This window comes from Myotis davidii, unplaced genomic scaffold (genome assembly GCF_000327345.1).
Source record: "Myotis davidii unplaced genomic scaffold, ASM32734v1 scaffold150, whole genome shotgun sequence".
NCBI classification, from domain to species: Eukaryota; Metazoa; Chordata; class Mammalia; order Chiroptera; family Vespertilionidae; genus Myotis; species Myotis davidii.
In genome coordinates, this window is record NW_006283437.1 from 1820312 (window position 1) to 1834644 (window position 14333).

The window sequence follows — 14333 nt, forward strand, 5'->3', positions numbered from 1 at the left end:
GTAAAAAGTGGAAAGAAGACTTGAACTCAGGTGTTTAGGACCCAGTCTTTGTGTTTCTATTGCATTTCTAGTGGAAACTTCCAACCACTGTCACATACTTGGGAGTCTTCTCTTGTTGCTCTGTTTTGTGCCTGTACAGCTTTATGATCTGTTGGGAAGTCTTTGCTCCTTGATCATCTCACTGAACCACTTGTCGTAGTTTCTTTTTTATATTTCATTTTTTATCCCAGCTCTAATGCTCTTGACCATACTCCACCCTTAGTTATAATTTCTTGAAATGGAGTAATCCTTTGTCAACCTTTTTAGACAAGATATGTGCCTTTTCCTGGTCTATATTCCAAGCAGTGAATTTCTGTCACCAAGTCTTTGTGGTGCATGCAAGTTTGTTTAATGTCCAAAGTTAGTTTTACAACAGTGCACATAGCTCTTGCTTTCCACATCTGTTTAGTTCCTGAATTTGGTTCATGAGAACTTGGCTACAGGGATATCTCGATTTGAGTTACCCTGTGGTAGGCCCTTGTGTCTATAAAGGTCGAGGAACTCTGTACCAGAAATAACTCATTTTTTCTTTCTTTTTTTTAAATAAAACATCCAACATTTTGTAACTGTCTTTTAAAAAAAATCAGATATCTTCTTACTGATTTTAGAGAGGGGGAGGGAAAAAGAGAGGAAGAGAAGCATGAATTGGCTGCCCTCCTGCACACCCCCTACTGGAGACCAAGCTGCAACCTGGGCACATGCCCTGACCAGGAATCAAACCCGTGGTCTCCTGGTGCATGGGACTACATTAAACCAACTGAGCCACACTGGCCGGGCTCCCTGTGGTTTCTTGACTCCCACTACTTTTCTTTCTCCTATAACAGTGGTCGGCAAACTGCGGCTGGCGAGTGACATGCGGCTGTTTGGTCCCTTGAGTGTGGCTCTCCAGCCGCAGTTTGCTGACCACTGTCCTATAACATACTAAGGGTGGTTATTAGATTATTTTATAATTTGTTTTGCCTGGGGCTAAAGGGAAGCCCCTTGGGTACCTGCAGCAGGAAGATGTCACCATTGTGAAGGGGCAGAAAGAGGAGCCTGTGTTTGTGTATGTTCCGTGAGGTCTTCTGTAAGCTTTCCTTCAGTTTGTGATGTAGTGATGAGGGCGAGGTTGACCCAGAGCAGTTTTGCCCCAGTTGCAGAGGGTTGTGGGAGTCCCTGTGGCCTGTTTAACCGCGCCCAACAACAATCCTGCTGAGCGGCCTGAGCACAGCGCCTGGGACACAGTGATTGGTGGGTAAGTGCTGGGTGAGCTGAGGTGACAGTGGCAGGAAGCATAAATGAAGTTGAATGCAAGCCTGATAAAGAGCTTATATTGTTTCCACCCTGAAATCTGATGACACTGTCCCTAAGTATTTGCTCTGACACTGAATGAAGCACTGAGTTTCAGCTCATCTGTTTCTTGGGATGCAGATGCTGAGGACTCCCTGCTCCCTCACGGGAAGTAGAGGAGGGGGTCCCGAGCAGAAGCTGGCCATGCTTCTGGCAACTTGTGTACCCCGCTGTGCGCCACGATCCTTGTTTCTACCCCTGCTGTACCCAAGACTCCTCTTGGCAGTTGTCCTCCGCTTCCTCCACAAACAAACAATTCAAATCAAACTTCCCACCTTCCTGCCTAACTTCTCTGAACCATTACATCGCCTTACCTCCGTTCCTGTCTCTCCCACCTCCTTTCTAAGGCAGTTTGCCTATTCTGAATCCCTCCTTCTCCCCTGACTGAAGAATCGTCTTTCTTGTCTTGGCCAGGTGGCTCGGTTGGTTGGTGGGTTGTCCCACACACCAAAAGGTGGCATGTTTGATTCCTGGTCGGGGCACCTCCCTGGATTGCAGGTTTGGATCCCTGGTCAGAGCGTGTGCAGGAAGCAACCAATCGATGTTTCTCACATTGAAGTTTCTCTCCTATTCTCTCTCTCTAAAACCAATAAAAAAAAAAAAAGAAAGAAAGAAAAAGAAAAAGCAAAAGCATTGCCTTTCTTCAGGTGTCTGCTTTCTGTTAGCGTCTGCCCTCACCATATAGGTGCCTCTGCTGTGTCAGTCAGGCCCCCCTCTAGGTAGTCACAGCGTCTTTTCTCCTGCCTTTTATAAGGAGGCTTCTTGGATGCGAAGAGTGGTCTTCTTTCACCCTCTCTGTTTGCTTTACTGAAATTGCACAGGCAGCCAACCTCTTGATTTGCTATTCCAAAGGCCCTGTCTCAGTGCCTGTCTTGACTTTTCTGCAGAAGTTTACATTGTTGCTTTCATCCCCTGGAGTTTTCTCCTCCCTCTGCCTGTGTTCTGCCACTCTCTTATCTTCTTGGCTTCTTTTCTGTGACTTGTACCTTCTATGCTGGCATTCTTCAAGATTCTGTCCTGGCTGGGTTATTGCCTCTATGCTCTCGGGATAGGTGTGTGCTTCTCTGATTTAACTTCCAGCTCAGGTGTCTTTCCTGAGCACCACACTTAACCTCACTTGGGATCCTGCCAAAGCGCTGCAGTCTTCTGCTGTTCCTGACATCATTGTCCGCCTAAGTCAGACACTAAAAACGTGGTGTCTCCCGAAATCCAGTGCCACCAGTCACCTGTTTCTCTTCCATCCTGAGTCACTGTGGCTAGTGCTGATGTTTTTTCTTGAACTGTTTTCCTTTACTAGGAAATCTTCTCTTTTGTAGCTCACCCTCTTCCATTGTCCATACCAATGGCTCTGGTTTTGATTCTCCTAAAGGAGAACATAAGGCCACAAACCAAGTCATTTCAAAATTAAGGAAGATATCAAGTGTAGAAACTGCTACAGGGAGATTGAGTAGGTGAGGGCTAAGAAAGAAGAAATGGATTTGGTGATTGGGTGGCACCTGGCCTCGGGGGGAGGTTTTGTCCTGTGGTGAAGACTTTCCCCCACACTGAGTGAACTCCGGGTGTGTATAGCCATCTCCTTTGTGTACTGCTTTCCGAGATGGCACCCAGGGGGCATCCTTGTTGGTCTTCAGGGTCCTTCCTTTCCCTTGCTCACTTCAGTCAGTAGTAAGTTTTGCCCGTGCCACCTCAATATACTCTCATTTTTGTCCTTTTGAGTTTTTTCTCCCTAAATTGGAATCTTTGTAAGTCATCTTTATGTTTCATTGATATCTACTAGTAATTGACCATCAAGTTGTGATGCTTCTTTTTCATAATCAAATTAAAAATCTATCCCCTTTAAATCTCTGTCACGATTATCTTTATTGGAAAAATATAATGGACAGCTTTTATTTCTTTGGCTTACTTTATCATTCTTCAGCTTTGAATACTATTGGTCACTTTCTGCATGACTCTCTTCTCTTGACTCTTGGGTCTCCTGTCTCCTGATTTTTTTGCCACATCTTTGCTGACTTTTTTGGTCTTATTTGAGGGCCCCTAAATATAGGTGTCCTCTGGGTGCCATGTCATGAGTATGTCTGAGTGATCAGACGTACTCATGGTTTTAACTACCACTGATCTGTTGATTTCCAAGTCTTGTCCTTAGCACAGACTTCCATGGAGCCCAGATCTGTATTTTTCACTTGTTCACCAGATACTTCTACTGGGAGGTTCCACAGAACTGCAAGTGCAGTGGATTCGAAAGGGAACTCATCACCCTCTTTCCCAGACTTCTTCCTTTTTTATTTTGTCTTGAGGAAAGTACCATCAGTTGAGCATCATCCAGATAAGACACCTGGGTGACACTAATGCCTCCTTCCTCACTTTCCACATCCATTAGCTCACAAATTCTGTTGATTCTACTGCTTCAATTTCGAAATCTCTCAGACTTGGCCTCACATTTCTGCCCTCACTGCTTTAGCTTACCAGTGGTTCTCAACCTTACTAATGCTGCGACCCTTCAATGCAGTTCCTCATGTTGTGGTGACCCCCAATTTCATTGTTACAAATTGAACGTAATTAAAGCATAGTGCTTAATCACAAAAACAATATGTAATTATATATGTGTTTTCCGATGACCTTAGGCGACCCCTGTGAAAGGGTTGTTTGACCCCCAAAGGGGTCATGACCCACAGTTTGAGAACCGCTGTCTTAGACCCTCATTATCTCATGCCTCCTCATTTCATTTGTCTCCGAACTGCTCTTGCTTTGTGTAGTTGTCTCCCTATTGTACAAGTCCAATATTCATTGTTAAAATTTGAGTGCTTAATTACTCATTTACATGTGAAATGTTTTGCATGTGTTCTCACTGAACCATCACACTAAATCGTTATTGTCCTTTTCACTTTGGAGGGGAGTTAGCCCAGACCTCACACATAATAAGCGGCGGGACAGAGATTTGAACCGAGGCTACATGCTCCAGAGCCCATGATCTTATTTCATTCAGTTCAGCTGCAGCCTTTCCCTGGCTATCCTCTCCCATATTCAAGTCTTTGAAAGCAAGTCACTATCATAGCCCATTCTCAAGGTCCAACTCCTGGAGGGGCATTAGTGACATAAACTATTTGGAATTCTAAGATCCGTCTCTCCCTCCCATGTATTTACTCAATGTTTATGTGATGTAGACTTGTTTATTTTATACTTTGGTTACTTAGGTAACCAATTCTCTTTTTTTTACTAAAGTGTAATTGACATAACATTTTGGTGGTTTCAGGTGTACAAAGTAACAATATGGTAATTGTAAAACTTCTTGTTTTTAAGATGTTCAAGTAATCACCTGTTTTTTGCTATGAAAAGGTCTGATGAGTGAATATCCTCTTAGATGTCATAACTATTTTGATGGTTTCCTTTAGCTATATTCCTTAAAGTGGGATTCCTGGGTAGGCACATTGAAGTCTTTGATGCATGTTCCTGGGATGGGTTTTACATTGAGTACCTGTCTTTCTGTTGTTTTTAGCACCTGTTTTTACATTGGTCTTTCTGGGAAGTCCTCTACAACCCCTGAGAGCTTGCATCCATCCCTCTTTGGGATTATGAGCAGTTTATCGTAGAGCCAGGACTTACGCTCTTCGTGCTGGTTTATGTACCTTTCTAGAGTATTGTGTCAAAGAATGCACTGCAGTACCGGGGGAACTCCCAGCACGACGCCCAGGAGTTTCTGTTGTGGCTTTTGGACCGAGTTCACGAAGACCTCAATCATGCTGTGAAGCAGAGCGGCCAGCCTCCTGTGAAGGTGAGGGTGCCCCGCCCAGCAGCCCGGGAGCGGAAGCCCAGGGTCCATTCTCCCAAACCTCTCAGGAGCCGTTGCAGTTTGCACTTACTTGCTGTAGTGACATTGTGTAAGCGCTAGGTGAGTATAAAATCCATGGATACTTAGAGGATTTCTCCACATTGACTACTGTGTTGGGAGTGTGAGATGCCAGAGGCACTGTCCCCCGAGCTTACAGTCTAATGAGAGGGGACGCATTTGCTTCTATGACTAACTTTAGACTAAAATTAGGTGGTTCCTTCTCACTAAACTGTTATTAAAGCAAACACCTGCCTTCTAGTCCAGTGAGACCCATAGCCTGTAGGTCGCTGGAATGGACACAGTCAAACAGGAAACGGGTGATGTCTGTTGTTAGGATTGGACTCAAGTGTAGGAACTGAACTGCCAGAGTATTCATACTGAGAAAGAGTGATTTATCCTCAGTTTTCATGCATGTAGCCTTACTATGATGGGTCACATTATGATTTTTATAATGGAAGTAATTAAGATAAAGAGTTGCCTTTCTCTTGCAGCTTTTAAAATTTTTGATAATTCTGCTCAGTACCTCAAAATTTAAATTTCTTGTTTTGGTAAGCCCTCTGCAGTGCTCTCTACACGTAATAGCAGGTACTCAGTGACTCTTAGTGGAGAGACATAGAAAGGTTAGTGAAATATGAAGGAGAGTGATTAAGCACCAAAATCAGCAGCTAGTATGTGCTAGAGAACTTAGTGGTTGGGATTAATTTCCTGGAAGAGGTTAGAGCAGGACATCAAGAGTTGGAAGGAGATTGGAGTGTCCTAGGGAGGAACCGCCTGGATGGGGTGGAGAGATGGAGATGTGTGAGAGAGCCTGTGAAGAGATGAGTTCTTGTGACCCACGGCCCGGCTGCTGTGTTCTGGTTCCTTTAGCAGATACCTTTCACTGGAACATCTGGACCTGATGCATAGAATGTATAAGAAGTCAGGGACATTTATGACACTTTCAGAGTCATCTTCAGTCAATAATTGGTACTTTCAGTCTGTGAAATTGTACTTTCTTCTTTTAAGCCACCATCAGAGTCTGATATGATGCCTGAGGGACCATCTTTTCCTGTCTGTAGCACTTTTGTACAAGAACTTTTTCAAGCCCAATACAGGTATGAGCAAATTAAATTTCCTTTATGTTGCCTGCTTCTGTGGTTGTAGGTGATCTTAATGTGGGTATCCTACATTTTGTTTTTTGAAGATCCTCCCTGACATGTCCTCATTGTCAGAAGCAGAGCAACACTTTTGACCCTTTCCTCTGCATTTCTTTGCCAATCCCTCTACCCTACACAAGGTAAGAGCAGATTTACTAAAATTAAGGTGGCACATTACTCTGTGTTCCTTTTCCTTTGAAGGCTCCTAGTAGGTCTTCTTACTTACTTAGACAAGTAATGGGATTAATGATACGTTACATACAAGCATTGTTAAAACCTTACAGAAATTTATGAATGCCTTTCTGAGTTTGCAGGGTGCATGGACAGGTGTGTCTGTCCACTTGGTCATCCATCCACAGCGTGGGGAAAGGGGAAGGTTGTTGAGTGCCTTCTAGATTCTTTAGGCCCCCACATTGCACTTTTAGTTAATTGCTTTATTTGAACTGTTTCTCAAAATTTCCAGGAGTTACACCGTTTTAAGGGAAACACAAAGCACAGAACCAAGTATTGATATGTTATACTGTTGTTTTTTGAAGCTTACCTTTTCCAGAGACCTCTTAATTATTGTTGGAGAGTTTTACTTAGGCCCAAATGAGTTTTTCTATTGACTTCTAAATAAAGGTGTGGGTTAGCTTCAGTTTTACATTGATTTCCAATCAGGTTTGTCTTGCTTCTATATTTTAGTTGAAATAAGCAACTAATAAGAAGATCTGACTTTGATCTGTACAGGCCTCTCTATGTCACCGTAGTGTACCAAGGAAAGTGTTCTCACTGCATGCGGATTGGCGTGGCTGTGCCTCTGTCGGGGACTGTCGCCAGACTTCGGGAAGCAGTGTCTCTGGAAACAAAGATCCCCACTGACCAGGTAGTCCGCCTGCTCACACTGACTGCACAAGGAGCCCCGGAGGGGTGGCTTTCTGTTCGGGAATTTTTTAACGGTTCTCTGCCAAGTATGGTTAGATAGAAGTGTCAAACCAGTTGTTTCTGTGGTGAGGAAAAGGGAAATTAAGACCCAGAGGAGAAAAATGTACAATAAGACCTTTTCATGTTTCTTTAACTGTGGATACATTTTTAAAAGGAAAAGCTGTGACTTTATGTATAATTACTTAACCCTCTTGAATCATCCGGTGGAGGCTTATGTGGGAAGAACATCCCTGTGGTATTTGAAAGCCAAAGAGGCTTAGAGAGCCTGAGCAGTGGCTCTTGATAACCCCTTGCCATCATGTGATTAGAATGGGCGTCTGGCTCGTTCCTGCACATAGATGCTCAGTTCTGTTTGTTCTCTGGTTAGAGCCGGACCAATCTCTTACCTTGTTTAGATAAGAAAAAGGAAGTTGTGCATCCCTTTCATTTTTGGGTAAATTTTTTGTATTTTAATTGGTCCAAAATATGTTTGGCCTGTTTGTGGCGTGACATATTTTTGCACACATTCTTTATTCAGTTCACTGTTACGATTTTATTTGGAAAAACATTCCCTAATGGGGTTTACTAAGGCAAAATGAGTCAGTGGCTGAGTAGCTGCTCCCTAGATCACTTCAGGAAGCTGCCATACTCGCATAGGAAAGCTGTTACGTACTTGGGCTGCAGACAGCCTCATTTCGGAAGTCATCACAGTAAAACAAACAGTAGTGCTGCCCTAAGAAGCAAATGTCACACATTTTCGTAGACCGGTACTGGCACGTTCATAAAGTGTTCACATTTTTCCTTACACTTAAGAGCGCGTTGATTCGCTTTTTTCCTTCAGGATAAGGGGAAAGGCAGAGAGGAGGGAGGCGTAGGTGTGTGTCCAGGCAAATCTGTTGTCTCTTTACAGCTCTCAGTCCTGTCTGGTTCTTTTTGCATGTGGTTTGAATGAGTGATAGAATTACAAGTTTTTTTTGACCTCATTGTTCTTGCTGGAGAAAGTGACTTATGATTACATGTTCGCCTGCAGAAAAACAATGTGGTCATTAAATCATAGACAGAACATAGGTCAGGAGTATTTTCCTTGGACTGTTCGTGGACTCAGCCACTCCCCCCCTTCACCTCATAGACTCATTATGTTTGTGTTCGTAAAGGAAACCAAAGGGGTCCAGTCCAAACCCTTCATTGGAAGGAGGCTCAGAAAAAACATGTGACTTGTTCAAGGTCACAGGGCTGGTTGGTGACAGGCCGGGACTGGAACCTCCTCATGCCCCATCCAGTGCTTTTCCACTAGACAGTGCTGCTGAGCATGTAACAGAGCCCTGAATGTCACCATTGTTTACCATCTTTTGTTTTTCTGTGTTACTGTGCAATACTCAGCCATTTCAGAAACAAAACTTATATAAAGTATCTGAGAACTAGGGGTTACTAACTTTAACATTATGCTATAAATTCATTCCTGTTTTTTCCTGTGCATATACTACATTTATCATTTTATAAAAATGAACTCATTGTTCTTTACCTTCTTATTTACTTAGGAGATTTTTTCATGTTAATGCAGTTATTTATAGCTCATTCTTTGTAATAGCCTTCTAATTCAAGTAGGGCTATAACAGTGGTCGGCAAACTCATTAGTCAACAGAGCCAAATATCAACAGTACAACAATTGAAATTTCTTTTGAGAGCCAAATTTTTTAAACTTAAACTATATAGGTAGGTACATTCAACTTTAAATTCACAGTTTTCATCTTCCATTTTTCTTTGCTGCTTCTTTGTAGCCATCTCAAACAGGGCACCTAAAAAAATGTTTCATTTTATAATAAAATGAAAGCCACCAACACAAAAGAATTACAATTCTTAAATTGATGACAAAAATACCTGTAGGATTTGGAACTGGTTGGAAAAATACAAGTAACTTTTTGCTTCAAGTAGGTACTTTTGCGATTTGCGGACGCGACTAGCACTAACCACTGCACAATGAGACTGCTAACTGACTGGCTCACTCAACCCATGCATGAATTGCACGCGCCACCCCCCGCACTGCGTATCCCGCAGCCCACCTGCGCCACGTCTCCCGTCATCTGACCCGTGCATGAATTGCACACGCCACCCCCCGCACTGCGTATCCCGCGGCCCACCTGCGCCACGTCTCCCGTCATCTGACCGACCGACACCCCCCACTTCTTCTAACGCCACTTCTTCAAAATAGACTTGCCCAGGCTGAAAACCGACTTTTGTGCATGGGCCTCAAAGTTTCAATCGCACTATACGTGCACGCCCGCATGTGGAAGAGCCACACTCAAGGGGCCAAAGAGCCGCATGTGGCTCGCGAGCCGCAGTTTGCCGACCACTGGGATATAATATATTTAACTAGTTCCTCTTGTTGGACATTTGAGTTGATTTAAATTTTTCCCTAATACAAATATTGATGGTTATTTGACATTTTTTAACCTGGAAAGAAGAAAATTTAATGATGTAGGAGTCAGTCTTGGAGCCAGATGTGGACTCTGTCATTGTCAGAGATTGAATATTGGTATAACCTCAGTCAGGTCACTGCCTTCTCTAGTTTCTTCCCCGTGAAATGGGTACCTCTCATCTCCTGGGTCTCTTCTCCACCAGAACTCAGAGGAACTCTGGATTTAGTGCCATCACATTCTGAGAGCAAAGTACATTGCTCTTCATGACGGGGGATCCTGTGCTTCCAAGATTCTCTTATTAAAGGCAAATAATGTGGGCCCTGTGATGTGTCAGAGGCCTCACCGGTTAGGTCCTGATGGCCTGGGGAAGTTCATGGGGAATTAGGAGATCCATTCATATTGACTTCCTGCTTATTCCGTTGTTTGCTTTTTCCCCGTTTTTAGATTGTGTTAACAGAAATGTACTATGATGGGTTCCATCGTTCCTTTTGTGACACAGATGACCTGGAAACAGTCCATGAAAGCGACTGCATTTTTGCCTTTGAGACTCCAGAAATATTTAGGCCTGAAGGAATTCTCAGTCAGAGAGGTAAATGAGCATATGTTTCCATAATGCCACATAATAGCTGTGTGGGTCAACCGCTGTCTGCCTTTTCAGATGTCTATTACATGATAGTATCATTTTTAAAATTATGGTAAAATACACATAACACATTTTTTAAAATTTATACTAATAAAAGAGAAACATGCAAATTAACCATCACTCTGTCACTCCGCCACTCCGCTATACCCACCAATCAGAGTGACTATGCAAATTAGCCCAACAAAGTTGGCAGTTAATTTGCATATGCAGGCACAGAGTGAAGACTGAAGATGGCAGTGGCCACAGAGCTGGAGTGAGCAGGAGGCTTGAGTTACACCCGGCGACAGAGGAAGCCAAGCTTCCAGCCTGCCCTGGGCTCCGCTGGAGGAGCTGGGGGGAGAAAAAGGAGGGGCTGGGAGCAGCCGGAGCAGAGAAGCCAAGCCTCACTGGTGTGGCTGGACCAAAAGCCTGGGTCCTGGGTGCTGGAGGAAAACCAGTGCCGGCAGCCAGGGGAAGGAAGGCCTATTGCATGAATCTTTGTGCAATGGGCCACTAGTCTATGTATAAAAGGCTAATATGCAAATTATCCCCTTGGGAGTTCAGCCGGAAGACCGGGTGTTTGATCGCTTGCTATGATGTGCGCTGACAACCAGGGGCCAGCTCAGAATGAAGGAAGGCCCCAGCTGGCAGCCAGAAGATCCCAGTTGGTCCTGATCGCTGGCCAGGCCTAGGGACCCTACCTGTGCACGAATTTCGTGCACTGGGCCTCTAGTAATGGTACAGATTTTATGGTAACATATTTTCCTAGAAGAGGACAGTTCTTACTGCTTTAGGCAAGGATATTACCTTAATTCCTAACATTTCTGAGACTACTTTCTCCCTTAAGTGGCCACTTTGGCATCTTATTACAGCAGTCAAGTTATTTATATATGTATTACTGTAAATTTGTTTTGTATTATGCTTACCAAATCTGATGCTCAATTTCTAAATTCTAATACCTTTAATGTAGAAACCTTCTCTTGATACTTACTTTTAAGAAATCTGACACAAGCATGTCGCATGCTTTAAACTTTACCTGTTGTTTGCTGATAATTTATTTCCCCATCTTCTGTCTCAATAGCTTCCCCTTTCTTTCCCCAAGAACCCCTTTCCCTTTTTTCCCTCCCCACCCCCAGTCCTAAAGCAAGCACTTTCTGTCTCTATACATTTCCCTTATCTAGACATGAATGGAAGCATAGAGCATGTCACCTTTTATGACAGACTTCTTTCCCTTAGCATTATGTTTCAAGGCTCATCCATGTTGCAATGTGTATCAGTCCTTCATTCCTTTTTATGGCTGAATATTATTCCATTATATGTATAGACCACATTTTGTTTGCCTATTTATCTGTCAATAGACATTTGGGTTGTTTCTATCTTTTGGCCATTATTAAGTAGTGCTGCTGTGACCATTCATGTATAAATATTTTTTTTGAATAACCTGTTTTCATTTCTTTTGGGTTATATAACTAGGAGTGGAAATGCTAGGTCATATGGTAATTTGCCGGGGTTCTTGTTCCAGCATTAAGAAGGGTTGAGGAAATCTGGAGAAGACTGTGCATAGATTAAATAGGAGTCCAGAGACAAAAGATAATTTTGTAAGGCATTTGGGGGTCAGAGGAGCCTAGTTTAAAGGAAGCTAAGATCCCCTCGACTCAGGACCCCAAGCTTTTTATTAACACAGTTTGTCCTGAGGCGAGGCAGAGATATACACTTCAAAGGGTCAGGTTTCGTATACAGAGTCATTGTCAGAATGGAAGAATTAGCCTACGGCTGTTCAGGTGTTTGGCCAGTAGGAGGCAATAACATGTAGATTAAGATGCCCTGAGCTGTCTGGCAGCCAAGCAATCATCCCTTTTCAGGTTTGGGGAAATGCCATCAGCCATCCCCAGATTCAGCCCTGCTGTCATGCTTGAACGGGCTTCCGGCAGTAATTCTCTTTAATTTTCTGAGGAACTATCAAACTGTTTTCCATAGCAGCTACATTGTTTTTATTTCTAACAACAAATATATGAGGGTTACAATTTCTCTCCATTCTTGCCAACATTTTTCATTTTCGGTTTTTTTATTATGGCCATCCTAGTGAGTGTGAAGTGGTATCTCATTGTGTTTTTTTGTTTTGTTTTGGTTTTTTTGCCTAAGGGCAGGGGGAGCAGTTTGATTTCCTCTGTTGGGGAAGTAGGGGAGGGGAACTTCCCCAGGCACACCAACCTAAGAAAGGGGTGGTGTGCCCTCAGCAGAAGAGAGTGGCATGGTCATTCAGAAGGGCTCCTCCAAGTCCACTTCCTGGCTCAGGCGGCAGGGTGTGTGCTCTGGAGAGTCACTCCCCTTGGCATGCCAGCTCCTGCATGAATGGAGGCATAAAGAGGTATCTGCTGGTGTTCACCAAGAGGAAGGGGGAGCAGGTGCCCTGACTGCGGGAGCAGAGGACGAGGGTGGTTGACCCCACACCCATTGCCTGCCCAGGATGGTAACTGCTGGTGTGACTTTTCTCCGGAAAAGGGCCAGAGAGGCCCAGACGCATTGCTCAGTCTGATGGCTGGTCCTTTAAATGTCCATCTCAAACTGTGACTCTTCACCGCCTGCTCCTGCTGGCTTCAGAGCTGTTTTGCAGATGGTTCTGGCTGGCTTCTGTGGGGGGCTTGTCACTTACAGGGCTAGTGACGCCCAGAATGGTGGGCAGGTCCCATGGGCTGTTTTGGTCACAGGTGAATTCCGACACGCTATCAGGAATCTTCCGGTCATAGATGATCCTGGTACCTCCCGGGGTGGTGCCGAAGAGTGTGCCGCCGGGGATGGTACTGTAGTGCTGAGGGTTGGTGGGGAGTTGCATGCCGTCGCTGAGGACCACCCAGTGAGTGGCGGGGATGGCCCAGCTTGGGGTCTGGCTGCAGCTGCTGCCCCGAAGTGCCAGCAGCCAGAATGTGGCCCTCCAGCCCCTGCAGCCTCGCTCCAGCCCGCCCCCTCATTGTGGTTTTTATTTGCATTTTCCTAATGACATGAACTGATCATCTTTTCATGTGGTTGTTGGCCAGTTATATATTCTCTTCAGAGAAATGTCTTTTCAAGTCCTTCCTCTGTTTTTAAATTGGGTTGTTTATCTTTTCGTTGTTGAGTTATAAGAGTTCCTTATGTATGCTGGGTAGTAGACCCTTATCAGATATATGATTGCAAAAATTTCCTTCATTCTTAGGTTATCTTTTTACTTTTTTTGATAAGTGTCTTTTCTTTTTTATAAAAATTTTTATTTTTGAAGTTAGAGTTGATGTATAATATTATAGTAGTTTCAGGTGTATGACACCCTGAGTAGACATTATATAACTTATGAAATGATCACCTCGATGAATCTGGTACCCATCTGACAACATATGTACTTATTACAATACTAGAGGCCCAATGCATGAAGATTCGTGCAAGAATGGGCCTTCCTTCCCCTGGCTGCCAGCACCACCTTAGCTGCGGCCGGAGCCCCCTTTCCGCCTTTGCTGTGGCCCAGAGCTGCCTTTCTGCCTTCCCACGCTGCCCAGAGGCCCGGAGCGGCTGGGGGTGGTGCAGAATGCTCCCCCCCCAGCCGTCTGGCACCTGTGTATGCAAATTAACCCACCATCTTTAGTGGGTTAATTTGCATACCCACTCCTGATTGGCTGGTGGGTGTTACTAAGGTAAGGTCAATTTGCATCTTCCTCTTTTATTAGTGTAGGCTAGAAGCCCGGTGCACAAAAATTTGTGCACTTGTAGGGGAGGGGAGGTCCCTCAGCCCGGCCTGTGCCCTCTCGTACTCTGGGACTCCTCGGGAGATAACGACCTGCTGGTTTAGGCCTGCTCCCGGGTGGCAGAGGGCAGGCCCAATCCCTAGGTGCAGCCCCTGGTCGGGAACAGAGCAGGGCCAATTGGAGAGTTGGGGCGCTGCCCCCTGTCATGCACAGAGCAGGGCAGATGAGGAGGTTGCGATGCCACCCTCAGTCACGCTCAGGGTAGGGCCGATTGGGGGTTGGGGTACCGCCCCCTGTCACACTCAAGGCAGGATCGATCGGGGGGGTTATGGCTCTAACCTGTCACAT

The 14333-nt window shown here is 44.6% G+C and overlaps 1 protein-coding gene and 1 pseudogene across 1 annotated transcript in view; one reads left to right on the top strand and one right to left on the bottom strand.

The window, feature by feature from the left end:
* The first annotated feature begins 1443 nt into the window (after nt 1–1443).
* Nucleotides 1444–14333, top strand: part of USP31 (ubiquitin specific peptidase 31) — a 54361-nt gene continuing 41471 nt past the window's right edge. The window contains exons 1-6 of the mRNA XM_015563887.1: nt 1444–1530; nt 5000–5137; nt 6200–6288; nt 6378–6470; nt 7060–7195; nt 10095–10239. Of these exons, the coding sequence (XP_015419373.1) occupies nt 1444–1530; nt 5000–5137; nt 6200–6288; nt 6378–6470; nt 7060–7195; nt 10095–10239 (688 nt within the window). The remainder of the gene's footprint in view (nt 1531–4999; nt 5138–6199; nt 6289–6377; nt 6471–7059; nt 7196–10094; nt 10240–14333) is intronic.
* Nucleotides 12670–13180, bottom strand: LOC102755595 (annotated as a pseudogene).